This window comes from Chiroxiphia lanceolata, chromosome 5 (genome assembly GCF_009829145.1).
Source record: "Chiroxiphia lanceolata isolate bChiLan1 chromosome 5, bChiLan1.pri, whole genome shotgun sequence".
NCBI lineage: Eukaryota > Metazoa > Chordata > Aves > Passeriformes > Pipridae > Chiroxiphia > Chiroxiphia lanceolata.
This window is the reverse complement of record NC_045641.1, coordinates 52,467,460-52,483,985: the sequence shown is the minus strand read 5'-3', so window position 1 is coordinate 52,483,985 and position 16,526 is coordinate 52,467,460. Positions and strand designations below refer to the sequence as shown.

Sequence of the window (16,526 nt, the reverse complement as noted above, 5' to 3'; positions counted from 1 at the left end):
GGGCTGTCACCCTGAGCTTGTCACTCTGTGTCTCTCAATACCCTTAAGCATAGCAACATGAAGGCCAGTACCTACACTCTTGTCTGAGCCTATGCATGTGGTGCATGAGGCACTGCAGGCATTTGAGCCACAGCAGTGTGGCGAGTGTTCTCTGTCAGCATAATTGTGGTGCCTCTGTATGCAGATGGTCTTATCCTGGCACACTTGCCATGGAAAACTCAGCAGTGTGAACTGGAAGGAAGGTGGTATACCCATGGAACTATCAACGTATATGTACAGCTCTCACATCCTCTCTGCATCTCAATTTCTCCAGCAGAGAGAGGGGCATAATGGACATCCTTCCATCTTCAGAAACAAATTCACAGACCAGGCACCAGGTCCCGCATCATAGGTGTCCATTGCCAGGGTCTGTAGGGCCATTATTGACTTCTAGTATTAAAACATGCCCATGCAAGTTCTTAAGGGTTATCCTGGCATTGAATGTTGATGATGCATGGCTAGAGTGCCTACAGAACTTTCTCACAGACCTGTATTGAAGAGGGAGGGCCTGTCCAAGTTATATGTTGTACAGGAAGGCAGCACTGGACTCAGACAACAGCCTTACACCAAATCTATGAGCAAGCAAGGTAATGAGCTGAATGCTGCCCAATTTGCTATTCAGTATCAGCGACTGCTTTCATCCTTGAGGGAAATCATTACCTTGTTACCTGGGCAGTCTTGAAGAGATAAAGCCCTGCTCTGTTTTTCAGTCTGCCAATGTGTTACATCTCTCTCTATTTAAAGTTAGAGGGTACAAATGCTTAACAAGCCTAATATGAAGCAATGACGGCTTCCAGACCTAATAAATTGAGAAAAATTCAGAGATTTATTGTACATTCAAAATTGCTTGGAGGCAAGACACGAAACCGTAAGGAGATTCTTGAGAATAAACCCTCAGGTACTTTGATTAGCGAGGCTTGGTCCCAATTTAATCACATTTCCCTTCCCTCTCTAGAGGAAAAAATCATTACAACCACCACCCCCATTCTTCTCAGAGCTCTCCTTGCTCCTCCGTTTTCTTCATCTCTTTGCCTGAGCAGTTTCTAGAAAGGGAGTTAATTAGACTGTTGATTTTGTTTTAAACTATGCTTGATGATGTCATACTTACCCAAAGGCCAACTTCCTGCTCCCCCTTAAGCCCTTACAAGGGTTACTGATTTGTGACTGTGGCAATTATTAACTTTCATGTCATTAAAATGCTTGTACAGAAATTACTTGTTTGGAGACAGCTTCCTGTCTCCTTACAGCTCGCTGCTCAGGAATTGCATTCGTGTCTCTCCCCTGGGATCAGACAGGAGAGCCATTTTTCCCCTGCTCTCCCCCCATTTGCTCTCTAGTGTCGCTGCTCCCACCTTGGGAGGCAGAAGGTATGATGAGAAAGGCACAATCCGTGTGCCTGGTTGTAAGGAGTGGAAGGGAAGGGTGATGTTCAGGTCCATCACCTGACCCAAAGACTTGAGGTCACTTCAAGGTGATGTACCACCTTGCGAAACAGGTCAACCCAAGGGGCTCCTCAACCCTCTCGAGAGAGCATCTCTCAAAGGTTTCAGCTGTGGGCTTGCTCCTCTAAGGACTTTTCCTCCTAGGGAGTCTACTCTGAGGTGAACTACTTGTATCACAGTGGCTCTGCAGCTTGATGAGGCTTTTGGATATGGCTGCACACAAGTGAAAAGCCCATTTTTTTGGCTATAGGTAGGCAAGACTGCTTGTTAGTGGAGATTACTGGCCAGATCCTGGTGAACACTGCAAAACCACTACTTGAAAAAAAAACAAACAAGCAGTGTGGACATTACTATTTTCACCACTAAGGTCTCTGAGGAGCCTGTAGTTTCTCCTTGAGAGATGCAACACAGAGCCCTGTACATGTGGTACTTGTCAGGTTCGTTGCCATAGCACAAAGTGCAAGCCACATCTCCCCACATCTGCCCCATTGGCTGTGCCTGTATTTAGGAAATGGGATGTAGAGGTCTCAGGGGAAACGGGACTTGGTTCCCTGGTAGAAAGACCTGCAGGGTGTCACTTTCCCCCTCTTCTATTCCTGACTGACATGCATGGGCAGAAGGGGAATCTCCTTTTGAGTATCACCATTCCCTGCTGCTCCAGTACCTCACACCGAAGAGGCAGGAAATGGCACAGAGCATTGAAGAAGTTGATAATTTCATCCTCCCTCTCCCTGCAGCTCTAAAGAGCAATTGCAGCCATCAAGGAGATGGGAAGGCTATTTTAGGCAGGTTGCTGCGCCCCACAGTTGGGAGCAGACTGTGGGGAAGGTCCATGGAGGCACTGCCCTCTGCTTGCACCTGTGCACACATTTGTGCACACAAACACATACACACAGCTGGGACAAGTGAGGAAGCACAGAGGGCATCAAGCACTTGGCTCCACTCAAATGCTTACCCTGGAAACTGGCCAAGGACAATATGTGTCTGCAGGCAGCAGGGTCCTTTCCCTTAGCCAGGGTCTCAGGTGACACTTAATTCTAATAGGAAACATGCACTGTTGCTTTTATGTTTCAAGGATGAGGGTGTCACTACATTTCCCCAGTGCTGACCTTCTCTGCACCCCAAGAGAAAGGATCCCCCTCTTTCTTCCTACTCTCCCAACCCTCTTTGCAGGCAGCAGGTTCCTTCATTAGAGATACTCAGTGTTCTGTGGGAAAGCTGCTGATGAAAAGGACCGGTCAGGGCTTTTCTCTCTGCAGTCTTGGAAATTATGCTGGCAGCCTGGTTCCAGTCTCTCTCCCTCCTCCCCTCCTCCCCTGCCTCAGCCCCCGTGATGGGGGAGGGAAGAGCGTGGGTGGTGGAAGCAGTTGTGGTCCCCAGATGTGTGAATTGTTGCTGAGTAGAAATAACACACCACGGACAAACAGAGCAGCTCAGCTGAGAGCCATCGCTTTGGGCTTGCACCGCTGACCTTTTCCTTTCGCCCTTCTCAGTCCTCACCTGACCCTCCCCCTGCTTCCCCTGCACTTTGCGCTGGGAGAGTTCTCTGCACAGTGCTTCGAAATGGTGAGGAGAGCTGGCACAAGAATGTAAGGGGGGGAGGGAGTAAAAAAAAAAAAGCTCTGCAGCAAAGAGAAAGCTATGCAGTGATCCTCTCTCCATTTCCTCAGGGTTCAGGTTGCCATCCTGCAGGACAAGAGAGTTGTGGTCTGAGCCAATGCACTACTGTCCCTGTCTGGTCTAGCTATTGAAATGAAGGCACAGCTGTTCTGCCTCCACAAGTGGCACGTTTGGTATGAGGGAGGAGAAGCAAGCCTGTCTGAGGGTCAGGGGAGTGCTTCAGTCTCTGGTGTATCACAAACAAATGGAATTACAAAAAAACATTTTAAAGCCTTGAGGGACCAAGACTGAAAACGTGGTACAGCTGTAAAAACCTGCATAAGTATTTTTGAGTCAAACAATACCACCAGCATACCACACAGAGAGAAAGTGGGAGCTGGGGCAAAGTAAGGGCTTGGGAGGTGTTTGGGGCTGCGTGTGGAATGGTAATCCTGTGCCCCCTAAAGATCTACTGAATTGCTGGCTGTGACTGAAGGTGACAGGACTTGGTTGCCTGGGACATGTGATCTAGTGATCTGCCCCACTCCACTACTTCAGAGGAAGAACTGAGGACATGTGAGGAAAAAAATGTGTCTGTAGGAGTGAATGTGAGAATGCCATGAGCCCAGGAAAGCATGTGTGAGGCAAACAAGAGAATGCAGTGATCATCAGGCACCTCACAGAAGATGCTTGGTCCAGGTGTTGCTCTAGGACATCATTGTGTCAAACACCTGAAAGGTGGTCAGGGCTTCAGAGCAGGGGACCAGAACAGTGAAAATGATGCCTGAAGGATGAAGGTCAGTCTGATAGTAGACCTATTGTCCTCCTTCCTCTATCATGGACCTTTTCTTCCTCTGGCTACTTTGAAGCCACAAAGCATCTCCCCCCTCAGAGGTGCACTGCAGTTCACACTGTCTGGGTTCCCCAGTCGTGCAGGCACCTCAGCAGCTCTGAGACTGATGCAGGTCAGCCCTCAGTTCTCCATCCTCACCCACACTGGCATAGGTGCAAGTATTTTAAAATGAATCAAGAAAGAACCCATCCTCTTGCCTCCCACTCACCCAGGGCTGGATTTCTAGCCACCCCAGGTGGATGGGGAGTTCCCTACTCCTTAGCTTCTCCAAGCCAAAAGCTCTCCATCCTTCTTCCTTCCATTTTAACTGTTGCAAACCAAGGGTGGGACAGGTGTGAGACTTTGCAATAATCCCCAAGTCATTTGTGAGTTAAGGGACACAAACTCAAGAGATGGAACAGTCTGTGGATTGAGAAACTGTCAGAAGCCTTTGATTTAAACCTTCTGCCCTGGCACGCAACTGTGGTATAACTGCAGGTTGAGAGATCACAGAAAGCTTGTGGGTGAAGGATAAAGCATATCATTAGGTGAGGGAGCTGTGCTTGTACCAAAGAGGCCTGGAACCTCAGCCCCTCTCTGCCCACCTCCTGATAGCATCTTCAGAGCAAGCCAGGCTTGCAAAGGGCAACAGTTTCCGTCGGCAGGAAGGTGAGAGATGTCCATCTGGAGCTGGTATGTGTGTATACATGTGTGGGTGTCATAGCAGAGTGTGCACTGAGCTGGCCTCTGAAGCCTGGCATGGCTGGGCAAAGGCCTGTTTTCTCACTGTGGTCAGAAAAGGGCCCTGCCACACTAGGCAGTGGAACAGTTGCTGTCAGCCATGCAGCTGTGCTGCATCACCCATGCAGCAGGGTCCACTTCCTGGCCTATGGCATCTCCCAGCCAGCAATGGGAAAACGAGTTCGAGAAAAAGGAGTTCTGGGGCAGGTTGAACACACCGCTGGCATCTGGCTTCAATGTGCCAGATGGAGGGAGGCAGTGGCTCTGCTTGTGGCACTGGGTGGTGCTGGCTGGGGTGTTGCATCACCCCTTCTCCCTCCCTGGACTCTGGGAGATAAACAAGGCTGAGTTGTAAGTGAAGCAGGTTGTCTAGGTGGTTTGGGAGAGGAGGAGGGACACCAGGCTGCGGTAGAGGGGAAACCTGCTATGATACAGTGTGGCAGCCCCCTGAATAGTGAACTGATGTGGGGCAAATCTTGCACTATTGCTGGCAGCTGGTGCAAGGCCTGAGGGGCTGCCAGAGATGCTTCCCACGACTGCACTTCCTATGCTGTGTCCCTGCTCTCCCTGGTGCTTTGCGTGCAGGCACATTCACCTGTGCCCATCTGAGTGCCCCCAGCAGGGTCAAATATCTCCTTTTATATTCCTTTTCTTGCCCTGCTTCTCTTTTCCCCTTTCCCACAGCTATCACAGGGCAAGGAGCTATTCAACTTCTCCTGAGTTTTCCCTGACGTGTGCTTTCTTCCTGAGAGACGGCACCATATACTGTCTTTCACCTCCTCTCTCCCACTCCCCTCCTTTGTGCAAGACCACAAACCTGCAGGAAGCCCGTTTAAAGGGCCAGGCCTGTGGCAAATACCTTGAACAAGCCTGAAATGCAGCCACAGACCCCTTGCAGCAGAGTTTGGACCAGTCTTTCAGGGGAAAAGAGAGGCACAGCTACAGAGGTAGTGCTATAACTGCACACCCCAGGGCACACTTGCTTTGCCCGGGAGAGAGATACTAGCTGTCACCAACCCCTGAATCACATTCCCCAGGGTAGCTCCGTTGCATGGAAAAGAACACATACTTGTGGTGAATGAAGTGGATGGAGGTTTTGTGGCTTTCAGGGCATGGGTGCACTCACTGGCAGGGCAGCAGGGCTGGTCTGACCCAGTCTAGATCTTGTTCCTTGTGCAGCATTACAGGGTCCACCTTGCCTGAGTTGAGCCTGACCTACAGTTCTGACTCCTCAGTCAGGCATCCGTGGTGTGATGGGTGGCACCAGCTACAGACCCTGCCTGTCACCATGCATCTAAGCTCCAATGGATTTGGCTGAAGAGACTCTTCAGGTGGCAAGCTGCAGGACTGAATCACAGAAAACTTTTCTTGAAGGTCTGGCTACACATTTCCGGTCCCCCCTCCTCTCTCACTCCTCACCTTTTGTAAGCGTGACAAAATCACCTCCAATCTAACATCATCTCAGCTCAAGGGGCCAGGAACATGCACAAACACAACCACTGCACTTCCTGAGAACACGTTTCTATCTGCTTCCTCAGAAATAAATAAAAAATGGGAAGAAAGCTGGGCTCTGACATGAGAGAGTATTGCATTTGCTAGGATATATATAGCCCTAACTTTGGGCCTGACACAGGACCAAAGACGCCTGTAAGGATGCATATGATTATGTTTTCCACCCCTTGCCAAATGAAGTGCCTGGTACACATCAAACCACAGGAGAAGCTGTGTAAAGACAAATTAAACTCAAAACAGAATGGCCTATATGGGCACCTTGTTGTATTTTCATGTCTATTCTTCCACCTCAGCAGGAGACCTCTCAGTCCAAAGATGATAAAGAAAATCCCATATACCTCTTTGATGTGCATTGAGACCTCCAAAAGGTATCTCCCTGTCCTTAGGATTCTAATCCTTCTAGATCATCCACTCAAGCTTCCAAGACTCCACTCCCTGCTCGTATTTCCCCTTTTCCCCCAACTTTATGGGCAATTACTACTTGCCTTTCCACCTCTGACCTGAACCTCAAGCCTTTCTCATCACACACAGGTCTTCCAAATATGCATGTCCAGCTTAACTCTGGAAATCCTACTCACCCCAGTGTTAGGGAGCACAAGCGTTCAATGAACAGTTTAATGTCCCTCTTATGTCTGTACTTTCTGGCCTTTACCTCTTGGCAGAGACAAAAGAAATGCTACAGGGAAAATGGAAAACACACATGCTTACTAAGTACTTGATAGAAGGATGTGCTAAAAATTTCACAAGATAAAGGGTCTAATCTCCCTTAAGAGAACTCCCACAGTAGCCCAGCCTTCTTCAATATAATTAAGTACTTGAAGCCTACTCCTATAACCCAATTGTATTGTCTTGGGTCTTTTGTAATTTCCAAAGACTCCTTCTTTGAATTTGCTTAAAGTTTTCCCAGAAAAGAGGAGAGGGTTGTCATAATTAGAAGTGTTCAAGCAGTAAATATCTTCAAGGTAATGGTTCTTCATAAAGGAAACAGACACAAGACTGCCAAGGATTACCCAGGGAAGTTTCAGAGCTGAGTTAGACTTTGTACCTGTCTCTTTTGGGTCCACATCTTTTCCATCACACCATTCAGAAATAACCAGTGCTAGAAGGAATGGGTTAGGAGAGAAAAACAGATTTAAGTGCAAAACAACCAAGGAAAAAAGTTTAATACCACTGAAAAAAAAAATATACAAAAGTTCTTGTAGTTTTTTTGGGTTTGTAATATAAAGCACCATTAATTCCAGAGTACATCACAACTCAGCCTACACCTTCCAGAAAGCACCCAATACTCCTGAAATCTGATTTAGCACCAAGGGAATGTTGTCTTATTTAGCACCAAGAAGCCTGTTAAACACACCCTTTGGTCCCCTTGCCCTCCTCTCTCATGTGCATCAGGCACCATCTGGCTGCTCATGGGTAGCACATGAGACCTGTTACCAGCATTCAATCACTAAATAGAAAAAGGAGGAAGAATGAAGCTTGTTTCTGGAGATATTCAGTGTTAGAGAGACTTTCTTCGCTTCAGGGAGGTGTGAGGCTCAATACACTGTAAAGAGACAATATCTCATTTGCAGCCTGTTGAGGAAGAGAGAAAGAAATTTGGTCCTGAGCATCACTGCCAGCACGCTGCTTCCTCTGTGCTGTCTGAAATCCTCTCTCTGAGCAATTTCACACACTTGACCTGCTAAGGGAGGGAAAGAAACTCATAGTCTCCCTTAGTTCCCATGATCCCATCATCAATGTTTCTCTGTGAAAAAAACAGGTTTGCCTCAGAGAAACCTTGTTTTTATACCCATTGCCTCAATGACAGTGGTGGGTAGGATCCATAGCAGAAAGTTCCTGAAGCTCGTTACAGTCTGTACAGCTTCCTTAGCAAAGAAGGGAGGGTAAGTAAACAGGACAAGAGAGAAAATGTCCTGCAATTTTCTCAAGTTCATTTTTAATATTTGGCCTGGGTCCCTGTTGCTTTGCCATCTCCAGCTGAGTGTACCAGACCTAGTCCTGTATAATGGTGCACATCTCCTATGGGAGAGCTCTGGTAGTCCCAGGTGCTATAGGCAAAGATCGTGGTTAATCAAGAGACTGTAGAAGCTAGGTAAATCAGAAGATTTCATTAGCAGTGATGGGCAGAAGAGAAATACAGTTTCTCCTGCTTGTCCTGCCCTGATACTCAAAAAAGAGACAACTCTTGGGAGTTTATGGAAGCATTACAACATGTGGAAGTAGGTTTCCTAAAGTGCTGAGCCAGCCTCACCTGCTCCCAACAAGACTGTAGCATATCCCACAGAGGGATGCAAGTGAGAGCAGTGTGAGACGAGTATAAATAGTAATAGAAAACCCAACCACTGACATTCCTTTCTCACTGCAACATCTCCAACCTGACAAGAAGAGCGAGGGTTTGTTTTAGTCACATGCTTTTCTAAGTTGCTCTGATGAGATTGCCAGAAAAGGGCACAGAGTGTAAGGCAGGGAAGCTTTTAACCCTGGGATGAGGTGCTGTAGTCTCACCTCTATCTCTTTTCCATCACAGAGGCAAAGAGGTGGGAGCCTATCCAGGTTTGGAATTGACTTAATTGCAATTGCCCCTCCAGTCTCAAGCTCAGGTCCTGAAACAGCAGTCCTTGAATACCAGTGTGGGAGAACCACCTTCAGGAGGACAACAAAATGGCACCTCTGCCAAAGAAGAGAGCAGATTCGAGTTCACTATCTAGACTAGCTTTCCACAGCCGGGGAGCCAAGACCGAGTAGCACACCAGGGGAGGTGTGGGAGGGAGGTTTTCGAGAGTTGTCTCTCTCTCTTTTTCTCTCTCTTTCTCTCTCCTTCTTTACTTGTGATCTGTAGTGGTAACGGAATGGTGGGCTCTACTGATTCAACAGCAGATGTGCATGAAGGGTCTGGCCAAGTGTCTGGCCCTTTATCTCTTCAAAGAGCTAGAGCTGGCACAGAGAAGGACAATCCCATCAGGCCTAGATTTGACAACCAACCTGGACTCTGTGACACAGAAGGGTGTCTAAGGATAGCCAGTGACACAGAAGGCCAACAGTTCCCTTTTTGGAAAGACACTATCCTCTTACCGGTTCTACAACTTTCTTGTGCTACAGGAGACCATCAGACCCCAGTCTGCTTTCCGGACTACAGGTGTCAGAGGTGACATTAAGACCATGTTTCAGGCTGCAAAACTGATATGTCTAGTTGGGAAAGAGAGGAGTCAAGATGTACATGGGTAGTGGGGACTTTCTAGGCCTTTCTACAGGAGTCCTTTGTGAATGAAGCCCCAAAGAGGGACACATCCCCAGCAGCAGCATTTTAGCTTTCTTCTTGCTCTGGGACTGCAAATTCCAGAGGCAACTTGCTGGCAGATTGGGAAGAAGCCAATAACCTAAGATGGTTTAGGAGGTGAGGCGTGAGAGATGGCAGTGTCACGATGTAAGTGGACAGACACAAGTCTGGCTACAAGAGGGCATGAGGTGGGAGCTGGTGTGGCAAGTTTCACACTCAGTGCCTGAGACTCGACAGGCCCATTTCCAAGTGATTTGCAGTGTTTATGGGCAGAAGAGAGAGAGAGAGAGAGAGAGAGAGAGAGAGGAAGAAGGAAAAGGCCAAAGAGGCCCCAAGGAAGAGGAGAGGCAGTTATTCAAGACTAGGCTTGACCAAGTACCCACTAAAGGTGATGTACACATCAACATCATCACTGTAAATGGCATTCTCCCGCTCCCGCTTGTAGAGCCTCACCCAGATCTCATCATTTTCCTGAAGCTCTAGCATGAGGCTCTGGCTTTGCATGATGCTGCGGTCACTGGGTTGGGCATACAAGATTACTGCCTCTTCTTCATTGTGCATGATGTGCATATAGGTCTCCTTGAAGTTCCAGGTGTGGACATTGAGGCTGAAGTAGTAAAGTCCACCCACTGAGCAGTAGAATTTGCCATTGAACATGTCAAAGTGGCTGTAGAGGTTGACAAAGACGGTGTCGAAGATCAGGACCTGGAAGCCCTCACTGCTGTGCAGAGCTTTCTTGCGACCAACGGAGAATGCAGCGTACTGATGCTTGCAGGGGTCTCCCGCTGTGCCCATCTGTCCTTTACTGCCTTTCTGGCCCTGGGCACCCCGCTCGCCTCGTGGTCCTTCTTTGCCCCATTTCCCTGGCATTCCAGGCTCTCCTCGGTCTCCTTTCTCTCCTACAAGAGGAAGCAGAGGACACAATTCCTATGTGATACCAGAAGGAGATGTGGAAGTGGTGGTGAGAAAGCCTAATGAGGAGGCAGAGAACTGCACAAGAATGGGGCAATGCCAGAACAGGGAACACTCCTGAGCATCACGATATCATTGCTCTTCATGGGAAAGCAGCTAGCAGAGCTCTGGGTGTGACTGGAGTCTCTTCTCTTATGAGTCTCCTGCCCATCAAAGTGATATGGCCCTGCTGGAGGCACCAGGACCAGTCTCTAGGAGACTTCAGCCTGAGAGGGAGCTCAGCAGTGCAAAATACTACTGGGGCTCTTGACCTCTTCTTCCTCCCCCACACTCCTTTACCGCCATCATAGATTCTACCCTCATACCCACCTCTCCTATGACCTAATTATCCACATAAGATGCACACTTCTTTCTGTAGGCTGGAGAAGGAAAAGAAATGTTAACCCCTGTGGGGAAATATGACTAGAGAGAGACAATGAGGTGGGTCAGAGGGAAAAGATCCAAGCCGGACTAGGCAGATAGAGCAGTGCAAGTTAGAGGGCTGGTACTTTGACAGTACCGGCATGCTTAGGGCATCCTATATAATTAATATTGCAGCTCTACCCTGGGGTGTGTGCACTGCCTGTCACATACTTTGCCAGGCACCAATATAGAGAGAGACCAGCACCAGAATGTACTTTGTGTATAGAGAGAAGAGATAGGGTCAGAGCAGCCTCCAGCACAAGTGACAGCATCCCAAATTTGTGTCTCGTTGTTTTCCTTCTCTCTCTCCCCTGCATGGTATTGCAGGTCCTGCTACAACACCCCCACTCTAGGCCTCTATCTGCCCTGCACACCCTTCTGAATGTTGACAGATTGCAGCTGTTTCCAGGCTGGGCAGTTAACCCAGAGGAACCACAGAGCTACAAGGAGTGAGTGGAGCAGCATCCAGCTGGGAACAGGCTTTTGCCCGCAGCAAAGGCTAAAAGGGGAGCCCTGAAGGGAGGAGCTGATCTAAAATAGAGAGCCTTTTCCCGTTAGCCAAGCCAGCCACAGCAGGGTGGAATGAGCTGGGGGTCACTGCCAGTTTAGCCTGGAGGTGCTTGCAAATAGCTGCTGCCTCCCTTTGCCCTCCTCCATGTGACCCACGGATCTGGAGAAGGTTTCCCCACAACCTTTCTGAGTGAGGGATATGCACAGACTTCCTTCCCCCCAGACTACTCCTCATAACAGCACAAAACATCTAAACCCTGGGCACATATCCTCAAGGATGGCACCTGGCAGCCTGTTAGCATAACCAGCATGCCAGCAATCCAGCTGTCACCTCTAGTGCAGTGCTGTCAGCCCCTGAGCAGGCCTTGGCATCCTGAGGCCAAAATGGGCACTTACCCTTCAGTATGGTGATGTTGATATAGGGACGGACCTCTGGCATTGGGTAGGGAAAGTGGTGGTGGCTGGGAGGGAGTGGTCGGGCATCTGTGGAAGAGTCCAGTGGGTCACAACAGCGCTTGCAAGCACCAGGGGCTGGTTCTTTGAGATTGGGTTCATCAGTGGGTGCCCCAAACACAAGAGGGAGAAGAAGGAAGGTCAGGGATGTGCGCAGGTAAATTATGTCCATGGTGACCTAGGAAGATATGAGGAAGTGCCAGAGTGAGGTATAAGAAGGGGAGGATACAAGGGATGGAACAGAGGTTACCACAAAACATCTTTCTGTGGTTGGAACCAGGGGTGGGATGAAATAGCATTGTCCTGTGGAGGGAGTTTACATGCTTGTAGTGCCTGGATGTTCAAGGCTGCAATCTGAGCAGAAACCGCATGGCCCAAGAGGATGCTCCACGCCCTTCTGCCCAGGCCAGTGGAGATTAGGTGCTGACCCTGGAAGAAGACTTGAGGCTGACTAGGCAAACCACTGAAGCCACTAAAAGATTCAGTCCCCAGGCTGCGATAGAGGAAGGAGACGCAGAATCATGAAATCATTAAGCTTGAAAAAGACCTCTAATATTATTTAGTCCAACCTCAACAGTCCTTTAGCAAAAGCATGCTGTGGTAGGCTGCTGAATCTGCAGGAAGGGCTGTAAAAAATTCTCCAACCCTCCAGTCACTGCACATCAACTCTTTATGGGACTCTAATCCAACAAACCCCATGTCCCAGAGTCTGACCCACATCTCTCGGCAGAGAGGTCTCTTCTCCTGTGGGCTGGGAACTTAACTTCAGCCTCTCCTTTTTCCCGCTCAATCCCACCCCTCCCTGTGCCTCAGCCCCCTCCCAGCAATGCCCAGGGGATTCTCAGGCAAAGCCTAGCACCTTCCCAAGGGGACAGTTGGCTCCCCGAGTGCAGCCTTTGCAGGCAAACCAGAGGCGAGAGCTTCTTTGTTGCCGAGAGTGAAGGACGTGGAGCTGGGAGCAGGCAGCTTGCACAGAAGTATGCTTACGAAAGACAGACACGCCAACAAGCTGAGAAAGCCCCTGTCCCAGCCTGTGCCCCCCATCCCGCTGCCTGCCCCCGCCGCAGCGCGGCAGCTCACCCCGGGGACCGAGGGCTCCCCTCTCTGCTTTCCGGCCCCTGCTCGCCGGCTCCCCTCCGCCTGCGGGGCCGGCCCCCGGGCCCATGGCTTTAAGGAAGCCGGCTCTTGGCACAGGCACTGCTCAGCGCTGGCTGGGTGCGCAATCCGGGCTTGGACCAGCTCCCTCCCCTCTCCTCTCCCTCCTTCTCCCTCCCTGGCTTTGGGCGCTCTCCATTGCAAACCGGCTTGGGTTTCGGCGGCTTTTAACTCTTTCCTAGGTAGTTCCTTTTCCTTGTATGTGTTGTTGGGTTGGTTTCTTTGCCTTTTTGCTTCCAACCAGCACAGCCCTGCTCAGCAAAATGCAGGCAACACAGATTGCAAAGGGTGGGCAGGCAGCAGGGCAGTGTCCCACCTTTGGCATCTCAGGATGGGCAAGGTGAGGTGCATCCATGCAAGAGACAGACTCTTCTTCAGGTGGGAGGCTACAGGACCCTGCCTTCACTCCTGTGCACTAGTCCCTTGTCCCACGTATTAGCCCTTCACTTGGCTGGCCATGCTCTCTCCCCAGCTGTGCCTTTCCCACTCCTAGTCTCCAAACTTCATCTTTCATTCTCTCCAACATTTTTTTTTCTGCACATCACTGTGGCCTCTTGCCCCAGGCATGACATTTGTAGCAGACGCATCTGCCAGCTGGGAGAGGCATCAGTATTTTCCCTCTCTGGTCATCCCCTCTGCCTGGGCAGAGCCCCAAGCCTTGCACTCCTGCTTGTGTCATCCCCTGGTCATGTCCCCTGCTTAGGTCCTGGGCTGAGCATTTTTGATGGGAGGGGTGCGCCTGACCTGAAGCATAGCCTGGCTGCTGGGAGCTGCCTGCCAGAAAAACTGGGGATCTGGAAGCAAACCCTGGATGTGACCTTTGCCCCCATCCTGGTGCCAAGCTGATGAACTTGTGTTGTTGGGGTAAGCACAACATGGTTGCAGCAGAACTTGGGAACGAAGGGCATTTTGGAGGACGGAAGAGTGCAGGGTGGGACAGATAGGAGACTTTTCTCATGCTGCAGAATCTGTTAGGAAGAGAATTTGAGGATTCTATGCTACAGTAAAACTTATCTGTGAATTTATACCCCCGTGTGTGTATACATATGTACCTTTGGGAGGCAGAAGGAAGGATGGACAATATAGCTCTCTTCTGCAGGGACCAGAAGTGCCAAGTCAGCACTGTGCCTCCCACAGTTTCCAAGAGAAGCTGGAGAAGGCTCCAAGGTTTCTGAGGGGGAAAGGGTTTTGTGTGTGTCTACATGTGCTTGGACTTTTTTTCCTGTTTCCTTTCTCCCATTTGTTTGGTTTGGGAATGGGAGGCCCCGCTTCCCAGAGAGTGGCTGGCGTTTGGCAGGACCCCAGCACCACTGGAGAAGCAAGCGGAAAACTCTGGGAAAATATGTGCTGTGAACTGGGGGGGGGAAGGGAGGAAGGGGGGCTGGGAGGCCTGGAGATATTCTCAGGCTGCCTGTCAGCCTGGAGCTCAATGAACATGGAGTGAACATGCTTCCCAGCCAGGGCAAGAAGAGGACTAAAAAATTCACTCCAGTACTGACATGCAATGAAACCCACTGCAAGTTGCCCACATTTTCCTGTGCCTCAGTTTTCCCTTTTGGGAAATGAGAGGGGGAAAGGTTAGGTCAATACATCTTGCTAATGGAGCCTTGCCAGCTGACAGAAGTGGGGGTTTGTGATCAGTTGTGTTGTCTTCTCCTGACTGCTGGTGGGGATTTTGGCAGCTGGCAGTACTGTTAAAGGCAAATAAATTTTCTGGGGTGCATGAAAACTCAGAGACTGGCACTGAAGACAGTTCCTCTCTGTCCCAAAAAAGCTGCTGCAGTTCCTTACTTTCTCAGGTTTTCCTGCCTGGCTTATTTCCAAACATGACATTACCCATTTTTGCAGTTCTTGGCCCTGTGCCTGGCCTCCTCCACCTTTCCAAGGGGAACAGGTAGCAGGGAGTCCATTGTCCTCATTTCCGTCCCACATTTCCATCTGCATTCCTGAGTTGCTCACAGCCAAGCAGATGTTCTTCATGGGGGATCTCATCAGCTGGAGTCTTTGCCTGTGCCTCATCAGACTGCAAGAACAGCTCACAGTGGGCAGTGAACAGGACTTTGTCTCATCTGGGCTCAGTATGAACTCACTGGTTGCCAGCAAACAAGGGCTTGCCCTAGTGGCATTGTCCAGCTGAGCAGAAGTTTATGCCAGTAAAGACACTTTTGCCTGGGTAATATTGCCCTGTTCTCTGAAGAGAACTGTCTGTACCAGCAATATTTTGCCAGGGCAGCCACATTTGCAGGAAGTTTTGAGAATTGTATCCAGTAAACCTGTGCCAGCCACACTTTTAAGTGTAATCCAAGTCTGAAGGGACATTGTGTGTCCAACAATCTTCCTTCTCCCTCATCACACACTCTGCCTTGGAGGCAGCCCAGGGATGCACTGGTTGGATTGTACCGCAACAATCTCTGCTCAAAAGCAGCTGCTTCCTCCTTCTTCTACATCTCCTCCTTTGTCCTGTAACCCCCACCACACAGGCGAAGTAGGGGGACAAAACCTGACTCTCCTCCAGTGGCTGCATCCGTCCTACTGACCCTCTCTGCCACAGGTATAGAAGGAAGGAAGTTGATGTTTTTGCCCCTTTCTAGCCCCTGTGTACAGCTCAGCTCCCCTGTGATACCTGTGGATCATCTGTCCTGTCTCACATACACACCTACTCACATCCACCCACAAACACCCACACACTCACCCTTCGCAGCTCCTCCTTTGCCAAAACCTCCAGAGCAAAGGTATCATTCACACCAAGAGGCAGAGAAATAGCACCTTCTCTTCCCCTTCCTGGCTGCTTCCCCTCCACCACAGCTGTCTTTCCTTTCTCTATTTTCCACTCCTCTGCCCCCACTCTCCAAGAGCACCGCAAACCGGGAGGGGAAGCAGAGGACCTCTTACCTACGCTCCCCTCCGGAGGGGTCCCGCGCTGAGTTATCTGTATCCTCAGCTGCTCCTGGTTAGCAGTGCGGGAGGGAGGGCCGGCAGGGCCCAGCTGACTCCAGCCAGATGCTCGCCAAGTGCTCTTATGTAATTACTGTCTTTTCCATCCTGCCTCCAAGGCTTTTGTGAGTGCCTCCCCTCCTGCTCTGGCCCGTGTCAGGCTTGGCTCTCCCTCCCTTCCTCCCGCCCTTCTTCCACCCACCCTGCACAGCATCACAATTTGCTCAGCTCAACAGCTGATCCCTTCTGGAAGCGAAGTTCAGGCTTTTGGCTACTGCTGTTGCTGCCCTTGGAAGGAGAGCTCGTGTGTTTCAGGAGCTGAGAAGTGATGAGCAGCATGGCTCTGTGCTCACCTCCTCTCCATCGCAGCCTGACTGCCTTCGCCTTGCACTTCCGTAGTGCCTGCAAACACGGGGAGGGGGACATCTGAGACAAGGAAAGGTGGCAATGTGTTTTCATGCTTCAATACTTTGTGATGCCCTCAGATTATCCTGTAACAGCAGCTGTCACTCTGCCATACTGGGATCACTGAACACCTCTGGACAGGAAGCAGAGGAGGGTGGGAAGAATAGATGACCTTTAAAGGTCCCTTCAACCCCAAAATATTCTGTGGTTCTATGATTAGACAAATCTTTTCCAGCTGGTGGACTACATGGCT

General features: G+C 49.9%; 2 protein-coding genes across 2 annotated transcripts in view; both read right to left on the bottom strand.

Annotated features, from left to right (window-relative positions):
- IL2RB (interleukin 2 receptor subunit beta) overlaps nucleotides 1-15,975 on the bottom strand; it is a 34,666-nt gene extending 18,691 nt beyond the window's left edge. The window contains exon 1 of the mRNA XM_032689360.1: nucleotides 15,827-15,975. The gene's annotated coding sequence lies outside the window, so the exon portion shown is untranslated. The remainder of the gene's footprint in view (nucleotides 1-15,826) is intronic.
- C1QTNF6 (C1q and TNF related 6) lies at nucleotides 7,378-13,033 on the bottom strand. The gene is made up of 3 exons (XM_032689361.1): nucleotides 12,860-13,033; nucleotides 11,723-11,957; nucleotides 7,378-10,341 (listed from the first exon to the last, which is right to left on the bottom strand). Exons 2-3 carry the CDS (start codon nucleotides 11,949-11,951, stop codon nucleotides 9,794-9,796), a joined length of 777 nt encoding a protein of 258 aa, XP_032545252.1. The 5' UTR covers nucleotides 11,952-11,957; nucleotides 12,860-13,033; the 3' UTR covers nucleotides 7,378-9,793.
- Nucleotides 15,976-16,526: the final 551 nt, after the last annotated feature.

Excerpts from the sequence above, each read along its gene's own strand:
- C1QTNF6 (XM_032689361.1), bottom strand. The coding sequence starts at position 11,951 with ATGGACATAATTTACCTGCGCACATCCCTGACCTTCCTTCTTCTCCCT. Across the intron at positions 10,342-11,722 it reads CAACATCACCATACTGAAGG|GAGAGAAAGGAGACCGAGGA; the intron begins GTAAGTGCCCAT and ends TTCCTCTTGTAG.